The sequence below is a fragment of the Ogataea parapolymorpha genome, chromosome V (genome assembly GCF_000187245.1).
Source record: "Ogataea parapolymorpha DL-1 chromosome V, whole genome shotgun sequence".
In the NCBI taxonomy this organism is placed as follows: Eukaryota; Fungi; Ascomycota; class Pichiomycetes; order Pichiales; family Pichiaceae; genus Ogataea; species Ogataea parapolymorpha.
In genome coordinates this window covers 306822-333825 of record NC_027862.1, presented here as the reverse complement: position 1 = coordinate 333825, position 27004 = coordinate 306822, and the positions used below count along the sequence as shown (strand labels likewise).

At 49.7% G+C, this 27004-nt stretch overlaps 17 protein-coding genes across 17 annotated transcripts; 8 read left to right on the top strand and 9 right to left on the bottom strand.

Moving 5' to 3' along the window:
* Positions 1-63: 63 nt before the first annotated feature.
* Positions 64-702, top strand: HPODL_03968 (uncharacterized protein; the record flags this gene model as incomplete). The annotated part of the gene is made up of 1 exon (XM_014078747.1): positions 64-702. The coding sequence occupies one exon, from the start codon at positions 64-66 to the stop codon at positions 700-702; it is 639 nt and encodes a 212-aa protein (XP_013934222.1).
* A 40-nt stretch (positions 703-742) lies between these two features.
* HPODL_03967 (uncharacterized protein) lies at positions 743-1021 on the bottom strand (the record flags this gene model as incomplete). The annotated part of the gene is made up of 1 exon (XM_014078746.1): positions 743-1021. One exon carries the CDS (start codon positions 1019-1021, stop codon positions 743-745), a length of 279 nt encoding a protein of 92 aa, XP_013934221.1.
* A 100-nt stretch (positions 1022-1121) lies between these two features.
* Positions 1122-2612, bottom strand: HPODL_03966 (1,3-beta-glucanosyltransferase GAS3; the record flags this gene model as incomplete). Its single annotated transcript, XM_014078745.1, has 1 exon — positions 1122-2612. The coding sequence occupies one exon, from the start codon at positions 2610-2612 to the stop codon at positions 1122-1124; it is 1491 nt and encodes a 496-aa protein (XP_013934220.1).
* A 273-nt stretch (positions 2613-2885) lies between these two features.
* On the bottom strand, positions 2886-3617 carry HPODL_03965 (Component of the ESCRT-I complex (Stp22p, Srn2p, Vps28p, and Mvb12p), which is involved in ubiquitin; the record flags this gene model as incomplete). The annotated part of the gene is made up of 1 exon (XM_014078744.1): positions 2886-3617. The coding sequence occupies one exon, from the start codon at positions 3615-3617 to the stop codon at positions 2886-2888; it is 732 nt and encodes a 243-aa protein (XP_013934219.1).
* Positions 3618-5016: 1399 nt separating this feature from the next.
* On the top strand, positions 5017-7062 carry HPODL_03964 (uncharacterized protein; the record flags this gene model as incomplete). The annotated part of the gene is made up of 1 exon (XM_014078743.1): positions 5017-7062. The coding sequence occupies one exon, from the start codon at positions 5017-5019 to the stop codon at positions 7060-7062; it is 2046 nt and encodes a 681-aa protein (XP_013934218.1).
* Positions 7063-7138: 76 nt separating this feature from the next.
* On the bottom strand, positions 7139-8257 carry HPODL_03963 (Strongly-conserved Zn-finger binding protein (TFIIIA); the record flags this gene model as incomplete). Its single annotated transcript, XM_014078742.1, has 1 exon — positions 7139-8257. The coding sequence occupies one exon, from the start codon at positions 8255-8257 to the stop codon at positions 7139-7141; it is 1119 nt and encodes a 372-aa protein (XP_013934217.1).
* Positions 8258-8390: 133 nt separating this feature from the next.
* Positions 8391-8846, top strand: HPODL_03962 (subunit common to RNA polymerases I, II, and III; the record flags this gene model as incomplete). Its single annotated transcript, XM_014078741.1, has 1 exon — positions 8391-8846. The coding sequence occupies one exon, from the start codon at positions 8391-8393 to the stop codon at positions 8844-8846; it is 456 nt and encodes a 151-aa protein (XP_013934216.1).
* Positions 8847-8907: 61 nt separating this feature from the next.
* HPODL_03961 (uncharacterized protein) lies at positions 8908-9423 on the bottom strand (the record flags this gene model as incomplete). The annotated part of the gene is made up of 2 exons (XM_014078740.1): positions 8908-9378; positions 9418-9423. 2 exons carry the CDS (start codon positions 9421-9423, stop codon positions 8908-8910), a joined length of 477 nt encoding a protein of 158 aa, XP_013934215.1.
* A 75-nt stretch (positions 9424-9498) lies between these two features.
* HPODL_03960 (Superkiller protein 3) lies at positions 9499-13743 on the top strand (the record flags this gene model as incomplete). The annotated part of the gene is made up of 1 exon (XM_014078739.1): positions 9499-13743. The coding sequence occupies one exon, from the start codon at positions 9499-9501 to the stop codon at positions 13741-13743; it is 4245 nt and encodes a 1414-aa protein (XP_013934214.1).
* A 30-nt stretch (positions 13744-13773) lies between these two features.
* On the bottom strand, positions 13774-15876 carry HPODL_03959 (Autophagy-related protein 13; the record flags this gene model as incomplete). Its single annotated transcript, XM_014078738.1, has 1 exon — positions 13774-15876. One exon carries the CDS (start codon positions 15874-15876, stop codon positions 13774-13776), a length of 2103 nt encoding a protein of 700 aa, XP_013934213.1.
* A 450-nt stretch (positions 15877-16326) lies between these two features.
* Positions 16327-18189, bottom strand: HPODL_03958 (DNA-directed RNA polymerase III subunit C3; the record flags this gene model as incomplete). Its single annotated transcript, XM_014078737.1, has 1 exon — positions 16327-18189. One exon carries the CDS (start codon positions 18187-18189, stop codon positions 16327-16329), a length of 1863 nt encoding a protein of 620 aa, XP_013934212.1.
* A 528-nt stretch (positions 18190-18717) lies between these two features.
* HPODL_03957 (ubiquinol cytochrome-c reductase core protein 2) lies at positions 18718-19803 on the top strand (the record flags this gene model as incomplete). The annotated part of the gene is made up of 1 exon (XM_014078736.1): positions 18718-19803. One exon carries the CDS (start codon positions 18718-18720, stop codon positions 19801-19803), a length of 1086 nt encoding a protein of 361 aa, XP_013934211.1.
* Positions 19804-19924: 121 nt separating this feature from the next.
* HPODL_03956 (Small nuclear ribonucleoprotein F) lies at positions 19925-20188 on the top strand (the record flags this gene model as incomplete). The annotated part of the gene is made up of 1 exon (XM_014078735.1): positions 19925-20188. The coding sequence occupies one exon, from the start codon at positions 19925-19927 to the stop codon at positions 20186-20188; it is 264 nt and encodes an 87-aa protein (XP_013934210.1).
* A 208-nt stretch (positions 20189-20396) lies between these two features.
* On the top strand, positions 20397-21296 carry HPODL_03955 (uncharacterized protein; the record flags this gene model as incomplete). Its single annotated transcript, XM_014078734.1, has 1 exon — positions 20397-21296. One exon carries the CDS (start codon positions 20397-20399, stop codon positions 21294-21296), a length of 900 nt encoding a protein of 299 aa, XP_013934209.1.
* Positions 21297-21504: 208 nt separating this feature from the next.
* HPODL_03954 (Protein ATS1) lies at positions 21505-22539 on the bottom strand (the record flags this gene model as incomplete). Its single annotated transcript, XM_014078733.1, has 1 exon — positions 21505-22539. One exon carries the CDS (start codon positions 22537-22539, stop codon positions 21505-21507), a length of 1035 nt encoding a protein of 344 aa, XP_013934208.1.
* A 149-nt stretch (positions 22540-22688) lies between these two features.
* On the top strand, positions 22689-25722 carry HPODL_03953 (Protein whose overexpression affects chromosome stability, potential Cdc28p substrate; the record flags this gene model as incomplete). Its single annotated transcript, XM_014078732.1, has 2 exons — positions 22689-23129; positions 23176-25722. 2 exons carry the CDS (start codon positions 22689-22691, stop codon positions 25720-25722), a joined length of 2988 nt encoding a protein of 995 aa, XP_013934207.1.
* Positions 25723-25734: 12 nt separating this feature from the next.
* Positions 25735-26934, bottom strand: HPODL_03952 (putative mitochondrial inheritance component Mdm10p; the record flags this gene model as incomplete). Its single annotated transcript, XM_014078731.1, has 1 exon — positions 25735-26934. The coding sequence occupies one exon, from the start codon at positions 26932-26934 to the stop codon at positions 25735-25737; it is 1200 nt and encodes a 399-aa protein (XP_013934206.1).
* Positions 26935-27004: the final 70 nt, after the last annotated feature.

The window sequence follows — 27004 nt, the reverse complement described above, 5'->3', positions numbered from 1 at the left end:
ACAAAAAATGTTAAAAAAAGTTGAAAATATTTAAGTACGCCCCGAGTGCTGATATGAAATAAAATGATACGAATATGCCAGAAGAGACTGCTTTCGTCCTCGTCGCATGTGCTACAGTCTGATAAAATGGACTTCTATCGCTTGATGGCCAAATCGCGCAACCAAAAAGCCAAATCTGACGACGAAAGTGTTCGAACCATGTCCTTGACCTTTGATACTAGACCTAAAACCGCCGCTGATAACCCCGATATAGACAAGATCTTTGGATTTTCTGGAAAGAATAAGTCAGACAAGTCCTCCAGACGAGACGTTTCGTATAGAAGCATACAGAGGAATATCGCTGGAGTGATGGTGCCGAAACGCCCTATAGAGCCGGACAATTGTTGTATGAGTGGCTGCGTGAATTGTGTGTGGGAGCTTTATGGAGAGGACCTGGAGGAGTGGAAACAGCTCACCAAGCTGGCTGCCCAAAAGCTCATGGAGCAGGGTGACGACGTGAAGGAGAAATGGCCGGTAGGCTTTGATCCACCTCCCGACTATCTACCTGCCAAATACATTCCGGAAGAACTCAAGGAAAAGAACGTGAGGCAGGAGAGGCATGTGGAGATGCCACTGGGGTTGCAGGTTTTTACACAGCTGGAAAAAAAGCTGAAATCGAAACACCGGCAGCAATCCGATTCCAGGGTAGCGGCGCAAGCATAGGCCCGTTGTATTTAATTTGTATTACCGATATATTCTAGCATTATTCGATATCGACACCATTTTTCTTCAAAAACTCCTTGGCCTCAGCAATTTCGCCGAGCAACTCGTGATATTTGTCTTCCTTGTCTTTGAAGGTGAAGACTCCATAACCCAGCGTGCCCAATGCGTAACAGCCAAACGACACGAGAGCCCACCATGGCACCACAGGCAACACTTCCTGCTGGACAATTTTCGGCAATGGAATGACGCCAACTAGTAGCGAGAAGTAGATTGCAGAAAGAGTAAATATTGCGAGCACGGTTTCGGAAGCTTTCGTCATTTAGAACAGATTATGTTTTTTGATTTAATTTTGTTTGGCAAGTCGCAACATATTTTATGTCGCATAAATAATTCATTTTTTAAATAAAAATATAAAGTCTCTACAACAAGGCCAAAAGGGCAACGGTCAGGCCCGAGAGCAGACCCGCACATTGGGCATTGCGGTTACCCTGTCCTCTGGAGGACGAAGACGTTGGCGACACTGAAGAGGCCGACGACGCAGACGACGTTGTGGAAGGATGGTGAACACTGCCGGATGCGGACGTGCCGGTCTGACTGTTGATGGTGTTTGTAGAGGCCACCGAAATGACCGCAGAAGTGATCTCCGTGCCATCGGTATCGAAAATAGTGTAATTCGAGGCTCTAATGTCGATGTCCACGATTTTACCGACATTCGAGTTGTTGGCACCATACAGAATCATATCCTCAACTCCGTCTGGGGCGTCAGGAAGATCAAAGTCGACGTCAAAGACTGAGGAGAGCGATTTCAAATAAGCCTTGTCACATGTGACGATTCTGGCCTTCGACACCTCGTCAGAGTAGATTGTTGGAATAGTCGAGTTCTCGAGCTGCGACTTGAGGTTGTCGTAGTCTTTCTTGATGGTGACAGAACCATTGCTTGCAATTTCCACCAGACCGTAGTCATTAGCTTCTGTCGAGTACTCGTAAATCAGGCCACCGCTTAAGGTGTTGACCAGTCCCCCATAGACACCCTCGCTCACTTCGTCGAAAGTTCGCGGGGTTTTGGTGATGCAGCCGTACTCAGAGAAAAACACAGGGATTGTGGAGTTCGAAATGGTTTTGTTGAGCTCGCCGTAGCCGGAAGAAGCCCAGTCGGACACGCCAGAACACCATTCGTAAGAGTTGATACCAAAGAAGTCGGACTTGGAAAGATCGTCCTCGTCGCCGTCGATAGAGCAAAGCATGTACTCCAAGGTGACCTCTCTGAGTCCATCTTCCAAAACGTCGGCGGCAGAGTAGCCAACAGGGATGGTTCTGTTGGCGTTATTTTCGATGTACTGCTTGATGTCTCTCTGAACGGCACGGAGATACTTTGGATCGACTCCAGCGGACTTTGCGTCGTTGATGACCTCGTTACCACTGAAGAATCCGAGCAGGTTAGGGTAGTTTTTGAAAGCGTCAACCATCTTGAACACCCTCTCCATGTAGGAGTAAGTGTACGATTGGCTTGGGTTGTATCTGTCCAGAGACTCGCCCGAGAGCGGCGAGTTGACATCGATCATGACGTATATGCCCGCAGAGTTGAAGATGGACATGCACTCGTCGTGGTTGAGCTCAGGGTTCACGGTGTAAACTCTGATAACGTTGACTTTCGAGCCCAGGTTCTGCAAGACGTAAGCGTCTCTGTAGCAGGCCTCTGCGTCGGAAAGAACGTCGGTGGGGTTGGAGTCCTGGTAGCCTGAAGATCCGCCTGGCTGATAGTCGACTCCGGTGACGAAGAAAACCTCGCCGGCGTCTCTTGCGTCCACGGCTGGCTTGATGAACCGATTTCCAATTATTTCGATAGGAATCATGGCACTGGTGACAGAAAGCGAGCAAAGAACGCTCAGCAAAGATTTATATCCCAACATGGTAGCTAGAGCAAAGAAACGAGTGAAAGTTAGGAGGCAAACGAAAGAGCTAAGTCGAAAGATTGTTTTTCTTTGTTTTTTAGATCTCCACAAATTAAAATCAGAGATTCGCTTCCTGTTCTCGTACACGGTGCGAGGTGGGAGCCCTATTTTTATATGGCCTGCACGGGAATATTCTGTAGACAATTGGCAGTCTCGACCGGCTGCATGCGTGGAGCAAAGAGAATACTGGAGTTCTGTCGCAATGCGACATACAATGTGTCGTAACCCGATTCATTCAAGCAAACTAAAGAAGCCCTTGTAAGCCACGTCGATGTCCCAGAGAAACTCCTTCAGCTCTTCTTCGGTGAGCGACTCATTCAGCTTTAAATTATTGAGCTTGATCAGCCATTGCACGAGCTTGGCGCGACCGTCGTAGTCGCCAAACACCTTGTTTGTGCTGGTCACGATGTCAGTGAGCAACGGGTGGAGTTGTTCTTTATTGTTGTAATTGAGCTTGATTGCGTCCATTAGCGTAATAAAAGAGCCCGTTGCCTCGGCAATTGCTTTGCCCTTGAGCGCGATCTCGCTTCCGCTGGCGGACGGAGCGAGGTTCACGGCTGCTGAAGAGCCGTGCGATTGGGTGGCGGTTGCCGGGAGGCCGATTTGGATGCGTTTCACGGCCAGAGGACAGTCCAATTGCAAACGCTGTACGAATTTATCCAGGTCGTCGAATTCTTTCTTGATTTCGTCGTCCTTGAGAATGAGGTTATACTGGTTAATCAGTCGCATAACCGTGTTCGTGTAGTACTCTTCATTGTCGTGGAATTTGTCCTTGATGAAAGATTTCTCCAGAACGTTGATCGCCACTATGATGGAGTACAGTTCTGCAAGCGACTCGGTGCGGTCTCTTTGGCGATTCGACTCAAAGAGGGGGATCTCATGGTCTAGAGACTGCTTGGCGCGGCGGATCAGGCTCTCCGAGACCGAGCGCGACGTTGCTGGGGCGTACGCCAATTGTTCCATAATTGGTGAGAGTTTTTTTGGCACAGCCGAATTTAGCATATGCACAGCCTTACGGACAGGAACAATTCGACTCAGAGTGAGCTGGCCATGGCCGGCTGTTTTTCAGCATGAGAGACATAGTGCACACCTGGTGGCTTTCGACGCTGCTTTTGCACGAGCGATCTGTAATCCGAATGTCGTTTCTCCCCTTCCGGGAAAATCATAACTCTGGGTCGGAAACGGTCCTGAGATCTGCGTATGCAAGCCGAAAGTTTACCGCATTCGTGCATTGTCACACACTTTTCGGCCCGAATTGCAACAACATGCCGAACCAAGAACCTGGGCGAGTCCGCAGCAGCGTGCATGAAGCCCACCCGCACCAGGCCGATTAGTCCTGTTTGCGCCTATACAGCCACTAATTACCAGCGCCTGTTTCCGTGCATCTGCGACGAAAAACAAAAATTTTCTAATTTGGGAAGCGTTATTACTGTCGTACAGTGCAGAACCTAATGAACCTTTTTCCACAGGAGCTGAAAACTTTACTTATAATTCCTTGGTGTCTTTTCTTGTAACACTAGTGTCTTCCACCATGGTGAACATAGTTAGTGCCGTCGGTTGGGCGTCATACTTCGCTTTGCAAACTGTGGCCACATATCCGGAATATGGGGGCTATTACCAATTTGGGAGGTACACCAATTCCTCCCACGGCGTTGACCCTCTAACCTCGGCCACTTTCAGGTCCAGCTTTTACCACAACGAGTCCTCCACTTTGCCTTCGTTCTCGTCGCCCGACCTTTCTCTTCCGTCCTCTTCGACCACGGACCTCATGCCTTCCTTGTCGATCCCCGAAATCGTCCCATCGTTGTCCTTTCCAGAAGGTCCTTCCTTTCCATCCCTTTCGTTTCCCTCCCTGTCTCTTCCAGAAATCTCTCCCGTGTTCCCAACTGTCCCCACGGCGAGTCCAGGCAGTCCTTCAATCTCGCTTCCAGAAGTTACTTCGTTATCTCTCACAATCCCAGACCACGAGCCCTCAGTGTCAATGTCAGTGTCGGGCCCTCAAATCCCGCCACCCCCACCGTTCTCCACACAAACATCACCATCGCTCCCTGATATCCCGGATTCTTCGTCTGCTCCGCCTCCACCGGGTGCCCCAACTGAAACGGATTCTCTCGTGGCTCCATCTCAGCCGTCCTCATCGCAGACACGCTCACCACAAACACCACCACCGTCACCGGCGGCCACAGTGTCCGTGCCATCCACGGCCTCGGTCTCGGGGCCACCATCGTCACAGACCGCATCGTCACCATCCACAGACCTGTCCTCTTCAGCCATTCTCTCCCCAGATCTGTCCTCTTCGACCATTCTCTCTCCATCACTCTCTTCACTCTCCTCCACCACTCCGTGCACCCCTACTCCGTACATGAAGTTTATTCAGGAGTCCTCGACATATTACTGGGGAATCTACGTTCCGTCTAGCTACGGCTCGTACTCCATTGAAATGGACCAGGGAGACAACTGGGAATTCGACCGGGACGACTTCTACCCGGCAGACATCGCTCTCAGTAACGGAAAAGTGTCCTATACTGCCACAACGGCCGCCAGCGGGACAGACGTGTGTGTGGACGACCTTGTCAGCGCAGACTTCGGGTTCCTGGCCTCGTTCTATGCCATGGATGTCATCACCGGCAGCTACGAGGCAAACGCCACACTTGACACCGAAAATGCCGGAACAGTGTTCCTCAACGCGTCCGGCTTTGTCGAGATCCACCCGACCATCTCGGCTTACCAGGACAACGACACCGGCTACGGCGTTTTCGAGATCCACGTCCCGTCCAACTTCACGCCGTTTGGAATCAGCGCAGAAAGCGAAAACAACTGGGTCTTTGTCGACCAGTACTACCATTTCGACTACGACGGGTCCTCTTTGAACGGCTCGTTCTCCAATCTGGCCAACACCTCCATCGACATGTCCTATCCTCTCACCCATGCTCCAGGCGGCGCCTACAACGTTGGCTTTGCCATCAGGCCGGTCGACAGCAACCAGGCCCTGAAAAAGAGAGCAGAGAACGACTACGATGCCACCTTCACATTCACCGACCCAGACACCACAATGTATCTGAGCACCTCCGTCTCTCTGACCCATACGGCTACCTCCACTCCGTCCTCCACTTCAAGCTCGTCTACAGCGTCGGCCTCGTCCACAGACGCCCCTACCTACACCATCACCTACGAAGGAGACAAAATATTCATAGATTTCTCCATTCCTTCGAGCATCATGGAACGCGGCTCTGTGTCGTATTCCACTTCCAACGAGGACAACTTCGAGATCGACAGCGCCAGCTCGGGCACCATCCCGCAGAGCAGTTCAGCGGCCAGCTTCGAAATCACCGGACACGAGCCAGACAACACCAAGCCGGGCTCCGTCGACGTTTACATCTCGCTTGCGTCTGGATCCAAAGTGAAAAGAGCCGACTCCTGGTACTATACCATCAAGCTGAGTGCCACGTCGTCCAGCGGCGTGATCAAGCCCAGCTCTTCGGAGTCGTCAGCCCAAACGACCCAGATCCTCACCACAACAAATAGCGACGGCAAGACCACCGTGCTCACCACCGTGGTTGCCAAAGAGACCAGTGTCGTTTCTGACGACGACGACGACACACTGACATCTATCGACGGGTCTGCCATGACTTCCAGCAAGGGAGACCCTCACGGCGAGACCATCAAGACATCTTCGAGCCGAACGAGTGGCTCGACAACCAGCTCCAAAACCACAAATAATGCGAAAACCACCGCGACACAGGCAGGCCAGACGGTGGTCACCAGTGTGAACTCTAACGGTGACACCACGGTGATCACTACGAGTCTTGCCTCGGGCGTCGCTCTGTACCAGACGACGGACCAAAAAGGAAATACAGTCCTGGCCACATCCTATAGCTCCGGCTCAGACGGCTACATCACCGCCACCACCAACGCTGACGGCAACATTGTATACACTACCGTGAAAGAAGCAAGTGCTACGGGAACCTCAAATGCAGACGGATCATCCAGTGGATCATCCAATGGATCCTCTGGCAGATCCTCCGACAACTCTTTTGACGGCTCGTCCAATGACTCCTCCGGCTCCTCCGGCTCCTCCGGCTCCTCCGTCAGCCCGTCGAACGGAGCTATTGTGACCACAGATGCAAGCGGCCACTCGACCACCATTTCCGCCACAGGCTACAAAACAACCATCACGGGCACTGATTCCAAAGGAAACACGCTGCTGATCACAACCAGCGTGCCAGCCGGTGCCTCCGCGATTTTGACTACAGACGCCAACGGCAGCCAGACGCTTACCACGGTGACTGCATCTCGTGGTAGCTATTCCAACTCTGCCGGCCTGTCCGTTTACTCCGGCATAGCCGTCTCCAAAGCACCATCAGCATTGCTCGGTGTTCTTACCGTGCTCTTTTACGTTCTCCTCTGATGAGGATCCATCCAGTATGGAACAACAGTTAATACCCAAGCGCACAATATATATTAAGGGACCTTGAACTATCTAGTTACTGTAAATTGGCCTTTTTTTCATGCCATTCCAGGTGTCTGCGCAGATCGTAGTCCTTCTTGAACCCTCTACCGCACAGATCGCACAAAATGGTGCGTTCGTTCACGTTGGAAACCAACAGGTTGATTACAGATCCGATTCTGCCCTTCTTGAGCTGTTTCTGGAACGTCTGCTTCGTTGGCTTCGAGACAAGCACCTCGTCGATCGGCGAGTCGGCCGAAGAGGCGTACTGCAGCTCCTCGTTGCTCTGGTGGTCCGGATGGCTTTTTTCGTAATGCTGTGTTAGATCCTCCTTTTTTTGGTATCTTTCGTCACAGAGCGAGCATTTCCATATCTTGACGGCCGTCGTTTCGTCGTGAATCTTCATGTGATTGGCCAATCCTGTTGGTCCCACGCAGCGCTTCCCGCAGATATCGCATGAGAGCTTAGAATGCTCGGATTTTATGTGCAGTTGCAAGGCAGACCACACCTTGAACGCTTTGAAACAGCCAGGATACTCGCAAATGAGCTTTGGCGTGGAACTGTGGTGTTTTTCCATATGATCGGAGAGTCGGCCCGGACGGCTGAAGCTCTTGCCGCATTCTTCGCACGTCAGTCGCGAAGCATTGTGCACAGAATTGATGTGTGCCTTGAGAGACTGGTGTTTGTAGAATGACTCGGCGCAATTTTCATGACTGCACTTGAACGATTTATAATGCGTCTTTTCGTGTCGCCGCAGATGCTGGTTGGTGTTCACGCCCTTGCCGCAAATCGAGCAGTGCAGCGGTTTGGCGTCCTCGTCAGTGTGTTTGAGCATATGTCGTTGCAAATGGTCTTTTCTGATAAACGACTGTCCACAAGAAGAGCAGTTAAATGGTCTTTCATTGGTGTGCGTGCGTATGTGTTGTTCTAGTAGCGATGGCTTGGCGTACGCCTTGCCGCAGTCCTCATAGTGACAGAAATATTTTTTCAGTTTAGAAGGGGAGCTGGATCTCGAGGAGCTCCGCGAAGAGTTCCTGGACGAAGGCTCGGGCGATATTATTCCCGGAGGAACATCTAAAATTTTCGGATTTTTTGACGGCTCTAGGGGCACGGGATCGCCTAATTTTCGCTTCCCCAAAGAATCCCCAGAAGCCATTCCTTATCAAATGCTAAATTAAATATTTTATATTTTATTTTACTCTTGTTACCCGGAACCCTTGTCTTAGCAAAAATTTTTCAAAATAACGGTGTTGTTTGTTAGTCTTCAATAGACCTCCAATTGACGCAACATGGCAGATTATGATGAGGATGGATTCAAAAACGAAAAGTTTGACGACTTCGAGGAGAACATGGAGCTGAGCGAGGAGGAGCGGTTCAGTGACGAGGATCCACTGGAAACTGAAGACGGAAAGACGATCGTGAAAGGAGGCCTGGGACCAGACGACGCCGACGCTTTTGCCAACGGGAGCACGCACAAGAAGGCCAAGAACCTCGCGATTCCTAAAGACCAGCGCACAACCACGCCATACATGACCAAATACGAAAGAGCAAGAATATTGGGTACCAGAGCTCTACAGATCTCCATGAATGCTCCTGTCCTGGTCGACATCGAGGGAGAGACTGACCCGTTGCAAATCGCCCTCAAAGAACTCTCGCAGAGAAAAATCCCGCTTATCATCAGAAGATACCTGCCTGACGGCTCATACGAGGATTGGAGTGTCGACGAGCTGATTATTGATCAATAATGGACCTGTATTTTATTTATCGTTTGGCATAGAATGTATCATTGACTCGCTCTGTATTTGCCTAATGTGAAACCGTGTCGATAAACTTGTCGGCTGCGAAGGCGGTTTTTCCCGTAAGATCGCTCTTCTTACTGAACGCCTTAAGCACTTTGTTGATATCCTCCTTGCTCAACTGAATATCCTGGTTTGTCCTGCTCACGCTTGTGAGATGCTCGTTGAGCTCTGCGGCGTTCACAGTTTTGGAGTCGTCTTTGAAGGTTGCAAACACCTGTTCCAGCTCGCTGCGGTCGCTGAAGTCGCCGTATTTCGAGCCCATCAGTCTCAAAAACCCGTTAAATACCAGCCCGTGAGAACCAGCCTCTGCCATCATCTTTTGGGCCTCTCCCTCGTCCTTCAATCCGAGGCTGCTGTACGTGTTTTTGATATCTTCCTCTGTGATCTTTCCGTCGTGATCTTGGTCGATGATGTCAAAAACTCCTTTCCAATGAGCAACCTGCTCTCTGGAGAGTGCGCTGATGCTCCACTCTGCTGTCTATTTGTCAGATTCTCGCACACTTTCTCAATTACTTACACTCATGATAAATAATCTAATGTAAACAAAAATAATCTGTGCACCTTTTTTATTTTTCAAGATAAATTAATTCACCCTGCAATGTCGGTGAATAGTCTGTTAAAGGCTGCCAAGCAGTCATTCAAAGATGACGACCCGAATTACGTGATATACTGCTGCGACAAGATCATTGAGGAACACGACAAGAACAACTACTTTGCATATATCTTCAAGGGCAAGGCGCTGCATATGTTGAAGGACGATGCCAAGGCATTTGCGTCCTACGAGCAGGCTGCGAAGATAAATCCGGATGAAATCCTCGCATGGAAGGGAATGCTCGAGTTGCAACGGGATAGTACCGATTACAAGCGGTTTTTTGCGGTAGTGACCGGGCTGGCCAACAGTTTGCTTGCTAAGAACGATCCTCTCACAGAGGTGGTGACAGAGGTGCGAGATTATCTGAAAAAATTCAAGCGCAAGATCCCAGAGCTCACAGAGTACTACTATCGCCAGGTTATCCCTGGCGCAGAGCTTGGCGACCTGATGGGAGAAATGTTTGAAAAACCAGAAATCGCACTCTACCAACTGATTAACATAGTACAGGAAAAGCAGAACAACTACGTGAAGTCGCAGTTGTTCAAAAACAAGCTGACCGGAATCTCAAACATGTCTGAAAAAAGCCAGCTGGCGTACAACAAGGTGATTGTGACCGCACATAAGCAGTTCAAGCTGTCGGAGTTGTGCCAGAGATATATCGATATTTGCACAGACGACTTTTATCGCCGCAAAATGGAGTCGCGTTTGTTGGAGCAGAAATACGAGCTCATGAAGGCGTCGCCTCCAGAAGAGAAGAAGCAACTGTTTGCAGAGGTTTTCGACATGGCCCATGGCATGGTGATTGTGAATAATCCTGTTCAGCACGCGTGGGACCTCTATTTGGACTGGCTGGACCTGAAATCGTTCGATTCGCTGGATCTCATCGTCGTTGCCGATTATATCAAGCTGTTTGGAAACGTTGGGTTGGGCGCAGTGCTGTATGCTTTTGTTTCCTCGGACATTTCTCCTTTTGATAGAAAAAGAGTCAAGGAGTATCTCAAGGTTGAGAAAAAATCGAAAAGAAGACACAACAGAAAGAACAAGCGTGTCCTGAAAAACATCAAAACCACAGAAGATACCGAGGACGACCCAAACGACGAGTCCGCTCTACCCCTGGAGGAGGCAGAGCAGGGAAATAGCTCTGAGGACCTCTCTGCTGCCGACGTGCTCGAGCTGATGATCCAGGGCATTAAGGTGGCAGCGGAGTCGATTCTTGCGCACCGCATAGTTGTCGCTTACTATTTGCATCTGCGGGAGTACGAGAGTGCTCTTGAGTATGCCAAACAACTGGTGACTCTCGTTTCGAAAGAGCAGAAAAAGACGCTTTTGGAGCTCAAGAACACCAAAAAGGACTCTCTGCTGTCTCTGGCCACGGCATACACCTACTACGAGCCTCCACGGCACTTTTCACAGGCACTAAGACTCTACGACTCTGTTCTAGCCAGCTCGCCAACGGACGTCCAGGCCAGAATTGGCAAGGGTCTCATATTAGTGGAGCAGAAAAATTACGCGGCCGCCTCAGAGCTATTGGAAAAGGTGCTGGAGGACGCACCGGACCACTTACAAGCGAATCTTGAGTACAGCTGGAGTATTATCCAAATTGGCCGCTATTCCGAAGGACGCGAGGGACTGCAAAAGGCGTATAAGCTTATTGACGGTACAGACCCCAACTCCCTGGAAATGCGTGGCACCACGCTCTGGCGCATGGCTGAGTCATATTTGATGGAATTGAAGAGTCTGGAAAGCCCAGATGAGGAAACTGCTGCTGGGCTGGTAAAGTCGGCGTTCAACTTGCTAATCGAGGCCCTTAAACAGTCGGAATCGCTCTCTGCGCCTTACAGTTCGCTAGGTTACATTTATCTCACGTTTTACGACAACCAGACACGGGCCTTAAAGTGTCTGACCAAAGCTTTCGAATTGAACGCCGGAGACATGCTTGCTGCGCGGGAGCTGGCCAATTATTTCAGTGCCAACAAAGACTGGGAGATGGTGGAGGTTGTTTGTCAAAGAGTGATCGACAGCGAACAGGGACGCCTGGCCATGCTATCCTTGGACGAGGACGGGTCCTGGCCGTACAGGATGCTTGGATGTGCTGCTCTTGAGCGCCAGGACGACAGTAAGGCCATCGAACTGTTCCAAAACGGTCTTCGGATGAACTCCTCGGACGTGGACTCGTGGATCGGGCTGGGCGAAGGGTATCTTGCTCGTGGACGGCTGGACGCCGCGCTGAAAGTTTTCAACAAGGCGCTGGAGCTGGAACCGGATAACTGGCACGGCATCTACTTGTTTGCGGTTGTTTTAGGCGAGATGGGAGAATTCCAGGACAGCATATTCCACTTGGAGAAAATTGCCGACACCAGGCCAGACGAGCTGTGCATTGTCAATCGGCTCGCTGAGACGCTGATAATGAAGACCAACTACGAAATCAGCAACAGCCACATAGCACGGTCGATGGACACGGCACTCAAGGCGTTCGAGGCTCTCAGAAAAGCAGCAGATTTGGATCCACATGCTCCCAGTCTCTGGCGTCTGCTTTCGGAGCTGTTGAAACTTCTGCTGACCGTCGAATCGCACATCGAGCACATTCCGTTTGACGATCTAGAATTTATCATTCGCCGTGTCCCGGAGACAAGCAGCGTACGGTTGCTAAAGGAGATGGGCGAAGACGAGAATTACAACAAGCTAAAAACAAGCAACAGCAAAGTGGACAAGACGTGCTACTACATGATCGAGAGCGCGCGCGTAGCACTTTCCGTGACCGGTGACGGCGCAGCACGGCTCCTGCGCTCCTCGGTGACGTACAACCTCGGCGTGGCCTATCTGGTGGCATTTCTGAGACTCGAAAAAACTCATCTCCAAGAATGCTCCATCAAGGCGTTCAAACAGGCGATCGTCCTTGAAAACGACAACCCGGAGTACTGGAACTCGTTAGGAATTGTCTCTCTGGTGCAGAGCCCAAAAGTGGCTCAGCACTGCTTCATCAAGGCCTCATCTCTGTCGCCACGTGACCCGGCCCCGTGGACTCATCTGGCGGTGTTGTACATGCATCACGGCGACCTGGACCTTGCAAACCAGTGTTTCTTGCGGGTGCAGTCGCTTGCTCCGGGGCAGGCGACCTGTTGGACCGGAAGAGCGCTCGTTGAAGAGGCCAAGGGCGACAACAAGTCGGCCTCGCAGCTGCTAACCCATGCTCACGTGATGTCCAACGGAAAGAGCCCCTTGTCGATGCTGCTGTACAGTTTTTCCGTTGTGAAATCGCTTATTGGCAGCGAGATCGACGAGCAGAACTTGGATTCTGTCCAGGAGCTCAATGTGGCCAATCTTTCCATCCTGAGCTACCTCAAGTACTATCCAAAGGATAGGCTAGCATTGCAAGTGGCCACTTTGATCATTGAGCGAGTGCGTGACTTTGAGACGGGGCTTCGCTACTCCCAGCAGCTCTGTGCCTTACTGGAAAAAAAGTACGAGCAGGAAAATTCTCCAGAAATAGCCGTTGCGCTGTCCACTGCCCTTGCCCAGCTTTCAAGAATGTATCTGGGCTCGCAGGAGTACGACCAGGCGATTGAGGTCAGCGAGCAGTCTATGGACTTGCTGGAAGAGATAGACGAGCTGACCGAAGAGGTGCAGAAAATCATGCTCTCGTCGCTGGCTGTGCTGGGACTGTCTAGTTTCTTCAAAGATGACTTCGACTCGGCGCTGGTGGAGTTCAAGAAAATTTTGGACTCTTTCCCAGACTCTAGGAGAATCGTTGTTCTGATCGCTCAAGTTCTTCATGATTGCAACACAGAGGACACTAAACAGGCTGCCATTGACGAGCTGTTCAACCACATTGAGAACTACGGAACGTCGCTGCTCGTTGCACTGACTCTGGCCTCCATCTCGCTAGTCGAAAACCTTGAAGAGTTCTATCCAGCAATCAAGGAAGAATTAGAGTCGCTGTCCTTGAAAGAGAGAATAGACGACACAGCAAGCAGCGTGCCATTTTTCCTTGAGCAGCTGGAATCAAGAATGGGCACGGGAACGGCTACCATCTGGCAGAGAAACGCATTTATGTTCCCGGCAGACGCATACACCTGGAAAAAACTGGATAGACATGTGCATCTAAACGTTTGCCTGAACTCGAAGAGCGTGGACGCTGGCGAGCTGAGTAACGCGTACATCGAGACAGGTGAGCTACGGGCGATCCAGCGCTCTCTTCTTCTTAATCCAAGCAACGTTGACGGCTACATTGCACTAAAGGGATGTTCATGACATGCATTAGTACACTATAATTATAATAAATTAAAACTCTTGGTTATTCTTGGCTAGTGTCATGTCACTCATAGCAAATAACAAATCATCCTCGTCGTCCTCAGCATGTCCACTAGAAGGCCCTGTGTTTCTTGACTTGGTGTCTGTGGAGCGAGGCGAATGTTCATCGTGCTCGTCGTCATCCGACTCGAACACGTCTTCGTTGAAAGACTTGAGTTTGAGCAGCTCTGGATTGACTGGTCGGGTGCTGCTGTTTGTGGAATTTGTATTTGTGCGTTGTGACGAGCTAGTAAGCCTCCGTAGACTGTTGTGGACCGTAGCCACCGCTGTTGCCGATGCAGGAGGCGACGAATTGTGCCGAAGATATTGTGCCAGCGAGGAGTTCGATGGCGAGCCTGACGACGCGTGGAATTTCCCATATGTCACCGAAGGCGTTACCATTGGCGCAGAAACTCCCGGCCTGAGCGCCTGCGAGGAAGGCGAGTAGTTGGAAGAAACAGATCCTCTGCGTGACCTGTCGGAGGAAACCGTCCGTTTGAATACCTGAGACTGGGAGGTTTGACTTTGGCTGTGTATCATGATCTGGTTTGACGATGGTGAGCCGTGCTGCTGCTGTTCCAACGTGAGGAAATCATTTGATTTTTGGAACGTCTTGAAATTTGCGAGAGGATCTTCATACACCGATGGGGAGTTCGACGGGAATCTCAAATCCGGTTTCGAGTCCAGCATCTTCATGAAACTGTCAAGGTCGTCATCCATGTAAATAGAGCTCGAGGGGCCCAGTTCAGTGGACGACACCGACGGAGATTTGTTTCTTGAGCGGAAATTATGCAATATAGGATTGTTTGGCGTCGAAAAGGGCTGATTAGCGACAACCAACTGGCCGTCGAGACTATTGTTTCTGCTCGAAACTGTCCGAAACCTGGATCCAAACGACGACGAAAACCTTCTCGAGTTGGAGGACACCTGATGCCCTGTTTCTTGCATCTGATTTTGCACCATAGACCCAATTGACTTGGGCAGCGAATCTCTATTTTGCCGTAGTATGGGCACCAAAGATGCGCTGGAGTTCGTTTTATTCAAAGTGACAGGAATAGGTTTTGATGTCGAGAACGAAGACACACTTTGGTTGCTCTGTGTGGCACCAGGGGGAGGAGAAGACGACGAGTTGATCGAGCCGACTTTGAAGAGCTGGACCGATCTGGTCGACGATCTCCTTCTTGGTGACTGGTCAGACAAATGGATCGATGCAGATGAGACCCTGTTTTGTAGATAATCCATCGGAGAGGTAAGACTGTTGCCATCGCTGTCGTAATTAGTGCGAACCGATGGGAGATGGTCCAGCATGAACTGAGATGAAAGAGCCTCCTCATTATCGCTGACCTGGAAGTTGCAATTGGTACGATAGGAAACAGAAACTCTCAATGCTCCTATTGGCGTCAAGATAGGCTGTAATTTTTTGGAGCTCGTGTGCTCGTCTTCGCTCAGGAGCTTTTTGCTCAGTCCTATTCTTCCTTTCGAAGTAATTGGCTTGGAACCGTCTAATATGCGGCACGAGACATGGATGGCGCTGTTTTTCGATTTAGATTTCACCAGTTTGTCCCGCAATTTATAACTTGGAAGTAGACCCGCCAGCAGGTACAATGACCGAAACAAAATGATGATCTTCTTATAAATGGACGGGAACTCCATTACCTCATTGTCGAAGGTGCTGAGGTCAAACTCAATGAGCCATCTCTCCAACACGATCTCACTTTTTTTGCTTGTTTTCACGATCACGTCATCAAGCATGAGTGTTTGATTAGAGCTGAGCCCTCTTAAGTCCAAAAAGGTTTCCAGCACCAGCGGGGGTAACGACAGTATGTCTTTGTTTCGCCAGAGAGAAAGCTCGGTTCTCGGAATCTCATAGTTGCCAAGGTCCAGATTGAACCATCTGTTATTATATTTGGATTGTGCAAAGCTATCGCCCATCGCGCCGTAACTATCATCTGGCTGCAATACTACTGATGGAAACGCCACTCGGAAATGGAATATCACATGTGCCGCCTTGAGAAAGAAGTTCTGGATGATTTGCGCTAGCTTATCTGACTGCTTCTCAGATAAAAGTTTTGAAGGTCTTCTCACCGAGCTCATTGCTGATTAATTTACAAAGACAGACCACAGTAGAATCAATTGTAGCAATAGAGGGCAGTAATGGAGCGGTGAGTAGGCGAAATTAAGCTGTGAGTGTTTGATCAAAAAATTGATTTGAGGGCAAATCCGATAAGAAAACACCAAACCCACAGACTTGCGATAAAAAACCCACAATAATAGACCGGGCAGTAAGTAATTGCAAACCGTGTGGCTTGATGACTTAAAAATGTGCCAATGTTTATGCTTTGACTAATGTATGACTTCACTGATTTGAATGAATTAATTCCTCTTTATAGACAAGTACTGTGCTATGCCTTCAAAATCAGTCATCTTTCTTATAAATAAAAAAAGAATGGCTCATTATTTTACGAAAAAAAAACATTTTTATCTAATCCATGGACTGACGCGAAAATCGTAGTGTACATCGAATTATTATTATGACTATCATGCTTATGCCGTTAGAAACTCGAAAACGTCAATGGCAGTACGGAGTCTGCCAAGTTTCGTGATCCAGGTGCTTTCGTACTCGTAATATTGTTCTAACTGCTTCAGCTCGGACGGAAGCAGGAGTTCTTGTTCTCTGCCCTTCACGTCCTCTCTGTTGACTTTATCCAGCAGGATTTTGTTTTGCTTTTTATATTGCTCAAGTTTCTCCAAAACCTCGCCCATATTGAACAGGATGGACTTTTTGAACATCTCAATCGCCGGCTGTGGCTTGAATCTAAATGCATACACGGACCGCATCGCAGACCGATCCTGGGTTTTAGGAATCTCCTGCAATTCTATAATGTTAAACCTGAGTAGGCGACTCAAGATGTTCCTGACTGAGGCCTCTTTCATCAGCACAAGCTTGCTCACCGCCTTTTCGTCGGTAAGCCGTTTGTCTTCAATGCAATTTAAGACTTTTAGTGCGTCCGGCCCTATGATGGCCTTCACATACTGTTTGAACACATGTTTGGCCAAAATTGGAGACAGTCGAGTGTAAGGAACATGGAATTGTCCCAGATCTGTCTCGGCAAGAAATGGAAATTTGGGATCTGCGGCCAGAAGCTTCAGATGCTGCATGAGGGTGGACATAATGCGCGGATCCGGGTTATCTGGGTCGTCATGTTCGTTTTCGTCGTCCGAATCATGAGATCCGAGTCTTTCCAGGACCTCGTCCACCTCGATCTTGACCTTTTTCACACCAGGAAATCCATTGGAGTGGTCGTCGGTTTTCCGCTTGCGACCAAATTCCAACGATGGATCAGCAATTGTATTTTTCACGCTGGCGATAGTAACGCCAAACTTCTCACCGTTCCTCACAAGCTCCTTGTACACCTCGCTGACGGTTATATTCATGCCCCTCTCCTGGTCTTTCAGCTCGTATCTGCCACGGATTTGCTCCACTACACGAGGATCTAGGCCCACTCCTGACTGTCCAACATTGGCAAGATATTTTTCCAGCCTGAGCTCTGGATTCTCAACATCCGCTGACTTGGCTTCTAGCCGATTGAGTATAAGAGCATAAATTCTAGAAGAAATCTCGCCCACTTTGTGTCTGGCTTCTGAGGCAAAATGCAAAGACCGTAATCTCTTCAAGTATCTATCGAGACTGAACGTCAAGGGAATATCTGGGTTGACCTTTTGAAACATCGAACTCGAGTCCGATTGAAAAAGCCGCGAGCGGACTTTGTCCTCGCCCATGAGCTGTTGATGTTTTCTTCTGGTCTCTTCCTTGATCACCTGAAGCTTTTTTGCCTGAGAAATCACCTTTCCCTTATTTTCCGCGTTGAAAATCGCCGTTTGTTGTTGATACACTTTGTGGAAAAGATCGTACTTGCTCTGGAAATGCAACTCGTCAATTGGAACTAGCCACTTTTCAAGGACGAGAATCGAGAACGCCTTCTCTGTCTCTTCCGCCTGAGCTGCCCCGTCCACGTTCTTGAGGTACTCTCCGGTAGTCAAATGCCCATTCACCAGAACCTGTTGGACAATGGCGGCATGGAGCTCACCGTAGTCGCGATGAATATCATTTATGATCGCGTTGGCATACAGAAACTTGTAGCAGCCAGAGAACGAAGACGAGTAGTATGTCTGTGATTTATCGGTGATAAAATTGGTTTCTTCAAAATACACGGCACATTCCAGTTGTAGCAGAGAAACAAGCGACTTTTTCACCGCCGACATCTTCATCTTGCACATCTTCTGCAATTGAGGCAGCGTAAGTCTTTTGTGATCTAGAAGAATGCCAAACACATATGCCGCCTGCTCTCCGAGAACCAGCTTCAAAAGAGAAGTAAACAAGAACGACTCGGGAGATTTAGTCTTCATAGACAGTGGAAGCTCTGTAGGAGCCCCTTCTCGAGCCGACATGGTATGTGATCTCAGATACGTAAAAATTTATGAAAAAAAAAAGAGCACACCTTACATAAGCGGGAAAGAACACAGCCCGGATGAAGAAGAGAAAAGTAGGACCAAGACCTAGTCGTGGTGGACGGATGTCACAATATTTACACCGTCCAATCACAGAAGAAGAATTTATAAAAGCACTCAAGTTGTCGAATCAAGGGGATGGACAGGAAAGCCCAATCCCACAATGACTACATTGAGTGTGTCGTGTAATGAAAAATATGGTATAGAGGCGCTTGTACAAGTGAAGTAGGACGTAGAGCCATGGGAAGCGAGCCGGCCTCGGCGGCCAGCTCCCAAAATCTTTTGGCCGCCGTGATCCCGTGGAAAAAAATATCTTCCCCACGACGCACCGGGAGATGTGTAGTTTTTCAGGCTAACCAATTAGCTAGAAATTATAACAAACATTTAAGTTAAAAAAGTTTTCCATCCGAGTACAACAGGGCAAGAATGTTTGCAAGAACGTCGATCAGATCTTTCTCCACGACTGTGCCAAAGGCCGTCAAGGTGACCACTGTCGAGGCTCCAGGATCGGGAGTTTCGTCTCTCAAGGTGATTGTGAAAAACGCAGGTTCCAAGGCCAGTGCCCCAGGTCTGGCTCACCTGCTTGCATCGTCCAGCTTCCTCAACACCGAGGCCAGAAGCGGTTTGAGACTGAAGAGAGAATCCGAACTGCTGGGAGGAGAATACAAGGCCACTGTCACCAGAGACTCGCTGGTGCTTGAGGCCAAGTTCCTGAAGGAAGCTCTGCCATATTACGTCAACGCTATTGGCGACGTTTTGACCGGAACTCTTTTCAGACCTCACGAACTGACCGAGATCGCCCTCCCATACTCCAAGACTGAGGCTGCGGTCGCCAACAGCAGCCCTGACTTCAAGGCCCTGGAAGCTTTGCACGCCATCACCTTTAGAACGGGCCTGGGTAAGCCACTTTTCTACGACGGCTCCAAATCGTACACATCCGAGGACATTGCCCAGTACGCCAAGTCTGTGTTCCTGGACGGCAATGTTGAGGTTGTTGGATCCAATGTTGTCGAGGCCGACCTGAAAAAATTCATTTCTGAATCTCCTCTGTCCAAGCTTCCTGCTGGTGAGACTTCGCCTGCTCCACAGAAATCTGTGGCTGGCCAGGACGCCAGAATCAGACAGGCCGGCCCAACCGCTGCCGTGATTGGTGTGGCCGCCTCTGACGTTGCTACGTACTCTCTTCTTGCTGCATATGCCAAGTCCTCGCTCCCAGCCAGCTCCTCTGCCGCTGTCGACGCCAAGGTTGTCCCATACGACGGTGCTGCTCTGTTCTACATCTCCATCACCTCTCCATCTGGTGCTGAGACCGGTGCTCTGGTTTCCCAGGCTGCCAAGCTTCTCAAGGAGGCCAAGGGCCTTTCCAAGTACAAGGCTCTGGCTACCTACAACCAGGCTGCCCAGGGCTCGTCTGTCGATATTTCTGCTGCTAAAGACTCTGTTTCCGTTCCTAAATTCAACTTGGCTGTTGTTGGTGACGTCGACGCTGTTCCATATGCTGACGAGCTTTAAGGGTGCCAAATAGATGTACTAATCAAAAGATAGAAGACAGTAACATAGCAGAATTTACACCCGTTTATAAATATGACTGAAAAATTAGTGCAAAAAAAATATAATTCAAGTGCTTTGTACCATGTCTTTCCAGCCCATCAATCCTAAACCCTATCTGCAGTCGCTTGTCGGCAAGCCTGTGGTGATAAAGCTGAAGTTCAACAATATAGAGTACCACGGAAAGCTGCTCTCTATCGACAATTACATGAATCTTTTGCTGGACAAAGACGTCAAGGAGATCGACACCGCCGCCGAAACGAGCACGGAACTTGGTGATGAACTGTTTGTGCGGTGCAACAACGTTTTGTGGGTAGGCGAGAAACAGGACAACGAGCAGGCAGAGTGAGATAAACTATAATTACTGTATATTAGATGAATAGAACGACGACAACGGACACGCCTTGTAGTTACTTTTCTGAGCGGGACGTTTCTGGCCACTTTACGGCTGCCCAGCTCTTTCTTCCCTTCGCAGCTGATTCCCAGCCAGTATCGTCCACCTTGCTTCTCAGGCTCTTTGTCGTGCACTTTCCAATCCGAAAAACATTTAATCTTCCATGTCTGACTTCGCAACCAAGCTGACCACTGTGGTGGACGATGACGACCAAATGGACGTCGAGACCGCAGAGCTGCCCCCACACCTTGCACACATAGGTGAGACCGAGCAGACAGCGCCATCAGCGTCTCCTGAACGCGTTTCGATGGAACCTGAGGAACACGACCCAAACGAGCTCAGGCCGGGGTCGTTGCTTCTTTCGGGCGTCGACGAGCTGGACACGAGGGCAATCAAGCTGTACATTGACTCTTTTTTGAAGCCAGACCTCAAATTCGAGAACAGGGAAGCGTATGCCAAGTTTAACTACACTCTCGAATGGGTGGACGACAAGAAAATCAACATTGTGTTTGAACAGCCCGACGCTGCCTTGGAGGCACTGAGCCTGCTGTCTGAGGTGTCTGACGGTCTTTCTCCTGAACAGGAACGTGGCGCCATGGAATACATCAGCAACGATCCTGGCTTCAACGACCAGAACGTCAGACTCTCAATAAGACAGAGCTACTGGGGAGACAGAAAGGTCAAGGGTGCCAGAAACTACTCGCGCTACTATCTGATCCACGGCGAGCCGGAGCCGACTCAGAGAAAGAGAACATACCGCAACTACAAAGCAGGACGAGGTGGAGCCCGCAACAGAGGGCCCGACCTGATCACAGGCGAGGACACTGGGCCTGTGGAGGAGCAGGATGGCGATTCCCACCGAAAATTGGAGGTTTCTGGAAGATGGGACGGCCCAAGATCGAGAGGCCCGCCAAGAGGTTCCTCGAGAGGGAGAAGCGAAAGGGGTCGTGACAGATACAGAGAGAGACAGCAACCGAGAAAAGGAAACCGCGACGACGAGGAAGACTTGTTCCCGGACTTCCTGAAAAATAGAGACAGATCGCCGGCCAGAATGGAGGAGTGAACTGCATGTGTATTTTAGAATAGATTGTTGTCATGAATTTTTTTTTCTTAATTTTTTATATGGATGGTAAAGAAGATGGACGGGGGTTATTGTTCCCCGCCCGTCGATACAACTGTTCCTAGAATAACGTCCCAGAACATATTTTCCATCTTTCGTTTGCCTTATTCGCAAAACATAGATGAATATGGGAAAGAATCTGAGGAGACAGCTACACATTCTCGCTGCACCGGACAACCACCCACGTCGTTGCGCAGCCGGCAAAGACATCCACGACGACATGTTGTTCGGTGTAGATCTCGTTCATGTAGTCGAACGTGACGCCTGTTTTTTCTTTCTGGTGTTGGCCACAGTTCCCGTGCTCTCCCCATCCCCAGGCGAATACTCTGAATTTTTCAGCCAAAAGACCGTGTTCGCTTCCAATGGCAATCTTTACGGGCGTGCCGATTGTAGTGGGCAGAACCAGCTGGCCGTGCGAGTTGTTCCCGTACGAGACAAGCTGCCGGCCAGAAAGAAGATGCACAGAGCTCCACATGGCCCAAATGCGGTCTATTTGGCCAACAGTCTGGAGCCGTTCTGCTATTCCGTACTGGTCTTTGCCTTGGAGCAGCAGTCGCCCGTCGCTGGAAAACACAGCGAAATCTCGCGCCAGCGCAAAATCGCGAGCGCGTATAGGAAGCCTTGTGGGTGTCCACAGCACTTTCGGTCCGTCGAGCAGCTGGCCTTTTTTATTATTTCCAAAGCCATAGAGCTCTCCGTTCTCAAACTGAAGGACAACGTTATGGAGCGATGACCCCGCCTTGACAATGCGGCCGTTGTCTGGCAGCTCTATTTTGGCGGGTAGAGACTGAAGATGAGTTTTTCCGAGTCCCAGCTCGCCTGTAAGGCCCTGTCCGCAAGTATATACCTCGTCATATGCTGAAATAAAAACGGTGTAATTCCAGCCAGCTACCACGTCTTTGATCTTGAACGGGAGATCAAGCTTTTGAAAAATCGGCAAGGATTCTTGGAAACAGGCCAGCTGTCCATAACGGCTTGAGCCAGCCCCGTAAACCTGTCCGTTCTCCAGAAGCACGAGCGTGTGGTTTCCGCCGCAGGCAACTTTAATGGGCCTAATGTCTAGGTCTACCGTGCGGCCTATTTCCGTTTGGAATTGCGCACATTCAAGCCGGTGGCGGTCCTCATCGTCGTCGAGCCCGAGCTGGAAGCTTCCGTTGGAGCCGCAGACGTAGAGATGATAGGTCATTAGCTGAATCCGACGCGATAAATAAGGATCGACGCGTCGAGAGAAAAAAAAATTAATTTAGCTAAAAAGCGTCTTGCTCTCGTTTTTTCAATCGCGTTTAACAAAAACCACATCCAGAGTTTCTTGTCGCTTTTCGTCCAGACCGACCGATGACTGACGATAGCATAATTATAGAGGACGCGAAAACCAATCGGAGACTGTCGGGGGGCTCTGAGGAGTCTCCTGTCCAGGTCCCTGACTCGTCGCCCATCAGGGTCAGATCACAGTCCACAGAACCGGCCTCCTCTCCTATCCAGATTACTACTCGTCTTCCTAGTTTGAGAGAGCGATTCTCCTATATGCCCAGCAGCTCGCTGGGCGCGAAGTTTTCGCATGAGCCGCTTGCTCCTCCTAAAGGCGCGCTTTCTTCAGATCTCAAACGCAGTTTCACGGCGCTGAAAAATAAGTTCCCCCATTTGTCGCAGGCAACCGTGCTTTCGGCCCTGAAGACAAAAGGGTCATTAAGAGAAGCTGCCGCATACTTGAGTTCACTGCCACAGGGGGTTGGATCAAAGCCTTCAGACGGCTACCCGATAGGCGTGGCACAGATAGTCTCTCCTCAAAAAAATAGTGCTTTCTTCATCATCGCCCATAAAGCCAGAGAATGATGTGCTTTCCTCCAAGGTGAAGCTACAAAAGGCATCTAGTATTTTACAGAGATACGGAAACGTTCAAACCAAAAGGGAGCCAGAGCCAGTTCCTGTCAAGAAACGGAAGCTTGTGCGTGGAACCAGAGATTCCAAGCGTGGAGCGGTGTCACTGTCTGACAGTGACAATGAGCCGATTGTTCTTGATGATGAAGAGCCCGAAGAAGTTGACGACGACAGCATGGAGGAGTCTGAAGTCGAAGAAGCTATGGATCTAGAGTTTGATGAGAAGGTGCTGCATTTCCTCAACACTGGCGAGAAACGGGACGTCGTTGACATTGCTGGTGTCCCTCCTTCGGTTGCACAGGCGTTAATAGACAGCAGGCCGTTCAAGTCGCTCGAGGAGGTGGAGAATTTTGATTTTGCAGAAAAAGAAAACTCTACAAGTACACAGAAGAAAAGAGTGGTGAAAAAGAAGGCTGTTGGAGAGAAGATCCTGGAAACCACTATTAAAAAGCTGAAAGGGTATGCGGCAGTTGACTCGCTGATCAAGAAGTGCCAAACACATGGAAACAGCATCACCCATGCTATCCATAAATGGGGTGCAGAGGTTTACAACGACAAGGGAGAGCTGGAGATCGTTGATATCGACGTGAAGAGCGAACAGAGTGACGACAACATGTCAGACAAGACCCTGTTTTCCAACGAGAACTCCCAGAGCAAGAACGAAAGCTACGAGGCGCTCACTTCTGACGACGATATGGAGGACAGGGAGTTCACTCTAAAAATGTCCAAAACAAGCGGCAGACCGCGCGGAAGACCGCCTCTGGTTAAAGTTGACTACTACAGGCACAAGCCAAAATTGATGGCAGACGGATTCGAGCTGAAAAACTACCAGATTGTGGGAATGAACTGGCTGAACCTGTTGTACCAAAAAAGACTCTCCTGTATTCTTGCCGACGAGATGGGCTTGGGAAAGACGTTGCAGGTGATTGCATTTTTGACGTATCTCAAACAGCAGTCTTTTGACGGCCCGCATCTGGTGATTGTTCCGTCTTCCACACTGGAAAATTGGCTCAGAGAGTTCCAGAAGTTTTCTCCGTCTCTCAAGGTAATACCGTACTATGGCAGCCAAAGCGCCAGAGCAGAACTGAGAGAGGAGCTGATGTATAATGGTGACTACGACGTCCTGGTGACAACGTACACGCTTGCCACCGGCCATAAGTACGACCAGTCCTTCTTGAGAAGCAGGAACTTCAACGTGATCGTCTACGATGAGGGCCATATGCTGAAAAATTCGAATTCCGATAGATATACTAAGCTGATGAAGCTGGGTGCACGTTTCCGGCTGCTTTTGACCGGCACTCCGCTGCAGAACAACCTGAGAGAGCTGATCTCTCTGCTTGCATTTATTTTGCCCGGCATATTCCACGAGAAGCGCGAAGATCTTCTAGTTCTCTTTGATCAAAAGGCGTCCACCAAATCGACCCACAAACGCGAGACCGAGGACGGTGACGCGGACGACGAGGAGAATTACAACCCGCTACTTTCGCAGCAGGCAATCACCAACGCCCGTGCCATGATGGCACCGTTTGTGCTGCGAAGAAAGAAGGACCAAGTGATGCAGCATCTGCCGGCCAAACATCATCACATTGAGTACTGTGATCTGGATGAGTATCAAAAGAACGTTTATCAGCAGGAGATCCAGAAGGCTCGCGAGGCCAAGGCTGAGAGAGAGAGACGGAAGCTGATGAGTCCAGACGAACTACGGAAATTGCCAAAGGCAGCGGTGTCGCTGTCGGCGTCGAATGTGGTGATGCAGCTGCGTAAGGCTGCTTTGCACCCGCTGCTTTTCAGAACATATTACCAGGACTCAAAATTAAAGAAGATGGCGCGAGAAATCATGAAGAGCGACGATTATTACAATGCCAATAGAGACTACATTTTTGAGGACATGCAAGTTATGTCCGATTTTGAGCTGAATAGACTGTGCCACACGTACTCCAAGCAGCTGGCCTCGTTCCAATTAGACAACGAGGCGTACTACCAAAGTGGAAAGGTGAGAAAAATGCTGCAACTTATTAACAAGGTGACCGAGAAGGGAGAAAAAGTGCTGGTTTTCTCCTTATTTACCCAGGTGCTCGATATCCTCGAAATGGTGCTTAGTTTGAACCAGATCAAGTTCCTGCGACTGGACGGACAGACCTCTGTTGACGAAAGACAGGGAATCATCGACAAATTTTACGAGGCTGACGATGTGCCTGTGATGCTGCTAAGTACCAAGGCAGGTGGTTTTGGTATCAATTTGGTCTGTGCCAACAATGTTATCATATTCGACCAGTCTTTCAACCCCCATGACGACAAGCAGGCAGAGGACCGTGCTCACCGAGTCGGCCAGACCAAGGAGGTCAACGTTTACAGAATAATTTGCAGAGACACTATCGAGGAGAACATTTTGCAACTGGCCCAGAACAAACTGCAGCTTGACGACTCGATGATGTCCGGCGACGACGACAAGGCCGCCAAGGCTGTGGAGAGCATGTTGTTCCCTGAGTAGATAGAGTGTATATTAAGACGAAAATTGGAGTTCTAGTCCGTACCCAAGACTTCTGGGATTCATGTCTTTGTAGTCGAACTTGACGCCTGTCGACAACAGCCAATCTTTAAAACGCCCCTCCCAGAGGAGGCTGATTTGCTGTTTGTTCAAGCTGGTGGCGCATTTGAGACTGCTGCTAAAGTCCGACGTCTGGTGCTGGCTGATAAATAATCTGGTGGAGTTAGTCTCCGACAGCATGTGTGCCGGGTCGATGTGCATGAAATTGTCCACCAGTTCTTGCTGTTGCTCGGTTTTCAGCCTGTTAAAGCGTTCGTCCGTCACAGACTTGTTTTCGTCCGACAGTCGCCACAGATGACATCCTAGCGACAGATCGCTCTCGTACGAGTACACGTTGAAGTTGTATTTTGACACAAAGGTCGACAAAACGCTGGTCTTGATGGCGTACGTGGACTCGATCGAGCCCAGCAGCGGGTTGATAACCAGAGTCATCGTGAGTGGTTTGCCAGAGGACGTGAGGTGTGTGGAGTAGCGAAGTCCCGTCGACATTCCGGGAGCCAGCGACTGGGCAGCGCACCACAGCTCGCAACCAACGGAAAACAGCGACGCGTCTGCCGCCGGCGTGGGTGCGCCCAGATTGTATATGTATCGAAGGCCAAAAAGCGCCTCGTTGGTGGAGAAAACGTACTCCTGCGCAGACTTGGGTGTTTGGCGTTGGTAGCAGATGTTCATTATGGTCGTAGAGTTGTACAGCTTGTTCAGCTTGGGCGTGTTGATGAACTTGATTAGCAGCTGAGAGTTCTCAGAGAGCCGTTTGATGAACATGCCCTCCAGAAATTGCGACGGGAAATACATTTTTCCGTACAGCAGTGTCGGTCTTTGGCTATAGTTTGAAATCCTGGGCGACGAAAGTAAACGATATCCTTCAAACATGGACTGTAGCGAAACAGAGGCTGTGTCGTTATATGCGGAAGCAAGATCAACAGAGCTGTACATGTACGAGAGCGAGCCCGCGAGCTCTCCGAGCTGCGAGATGGATATGGAGGTGAAGCTGTTTTCAGTATTCTTCGAGGACACGGTCATGCTAAACCCCGAGGGTATCGGGAAGTCCAGCACCTGTCTGGACGTGGCAAGGAAGCTCTCATACGAGTTGTCGCGATTCCACAGAGTCGAGATGTAAAAGCATTTTTGTATGTATTCCATGTAATTTAGCATCTAGAGCACAAGATGGGAAAAAATATGGAAAATATATAGGAAATAAATAGAAAATAAAAATTCATAAATA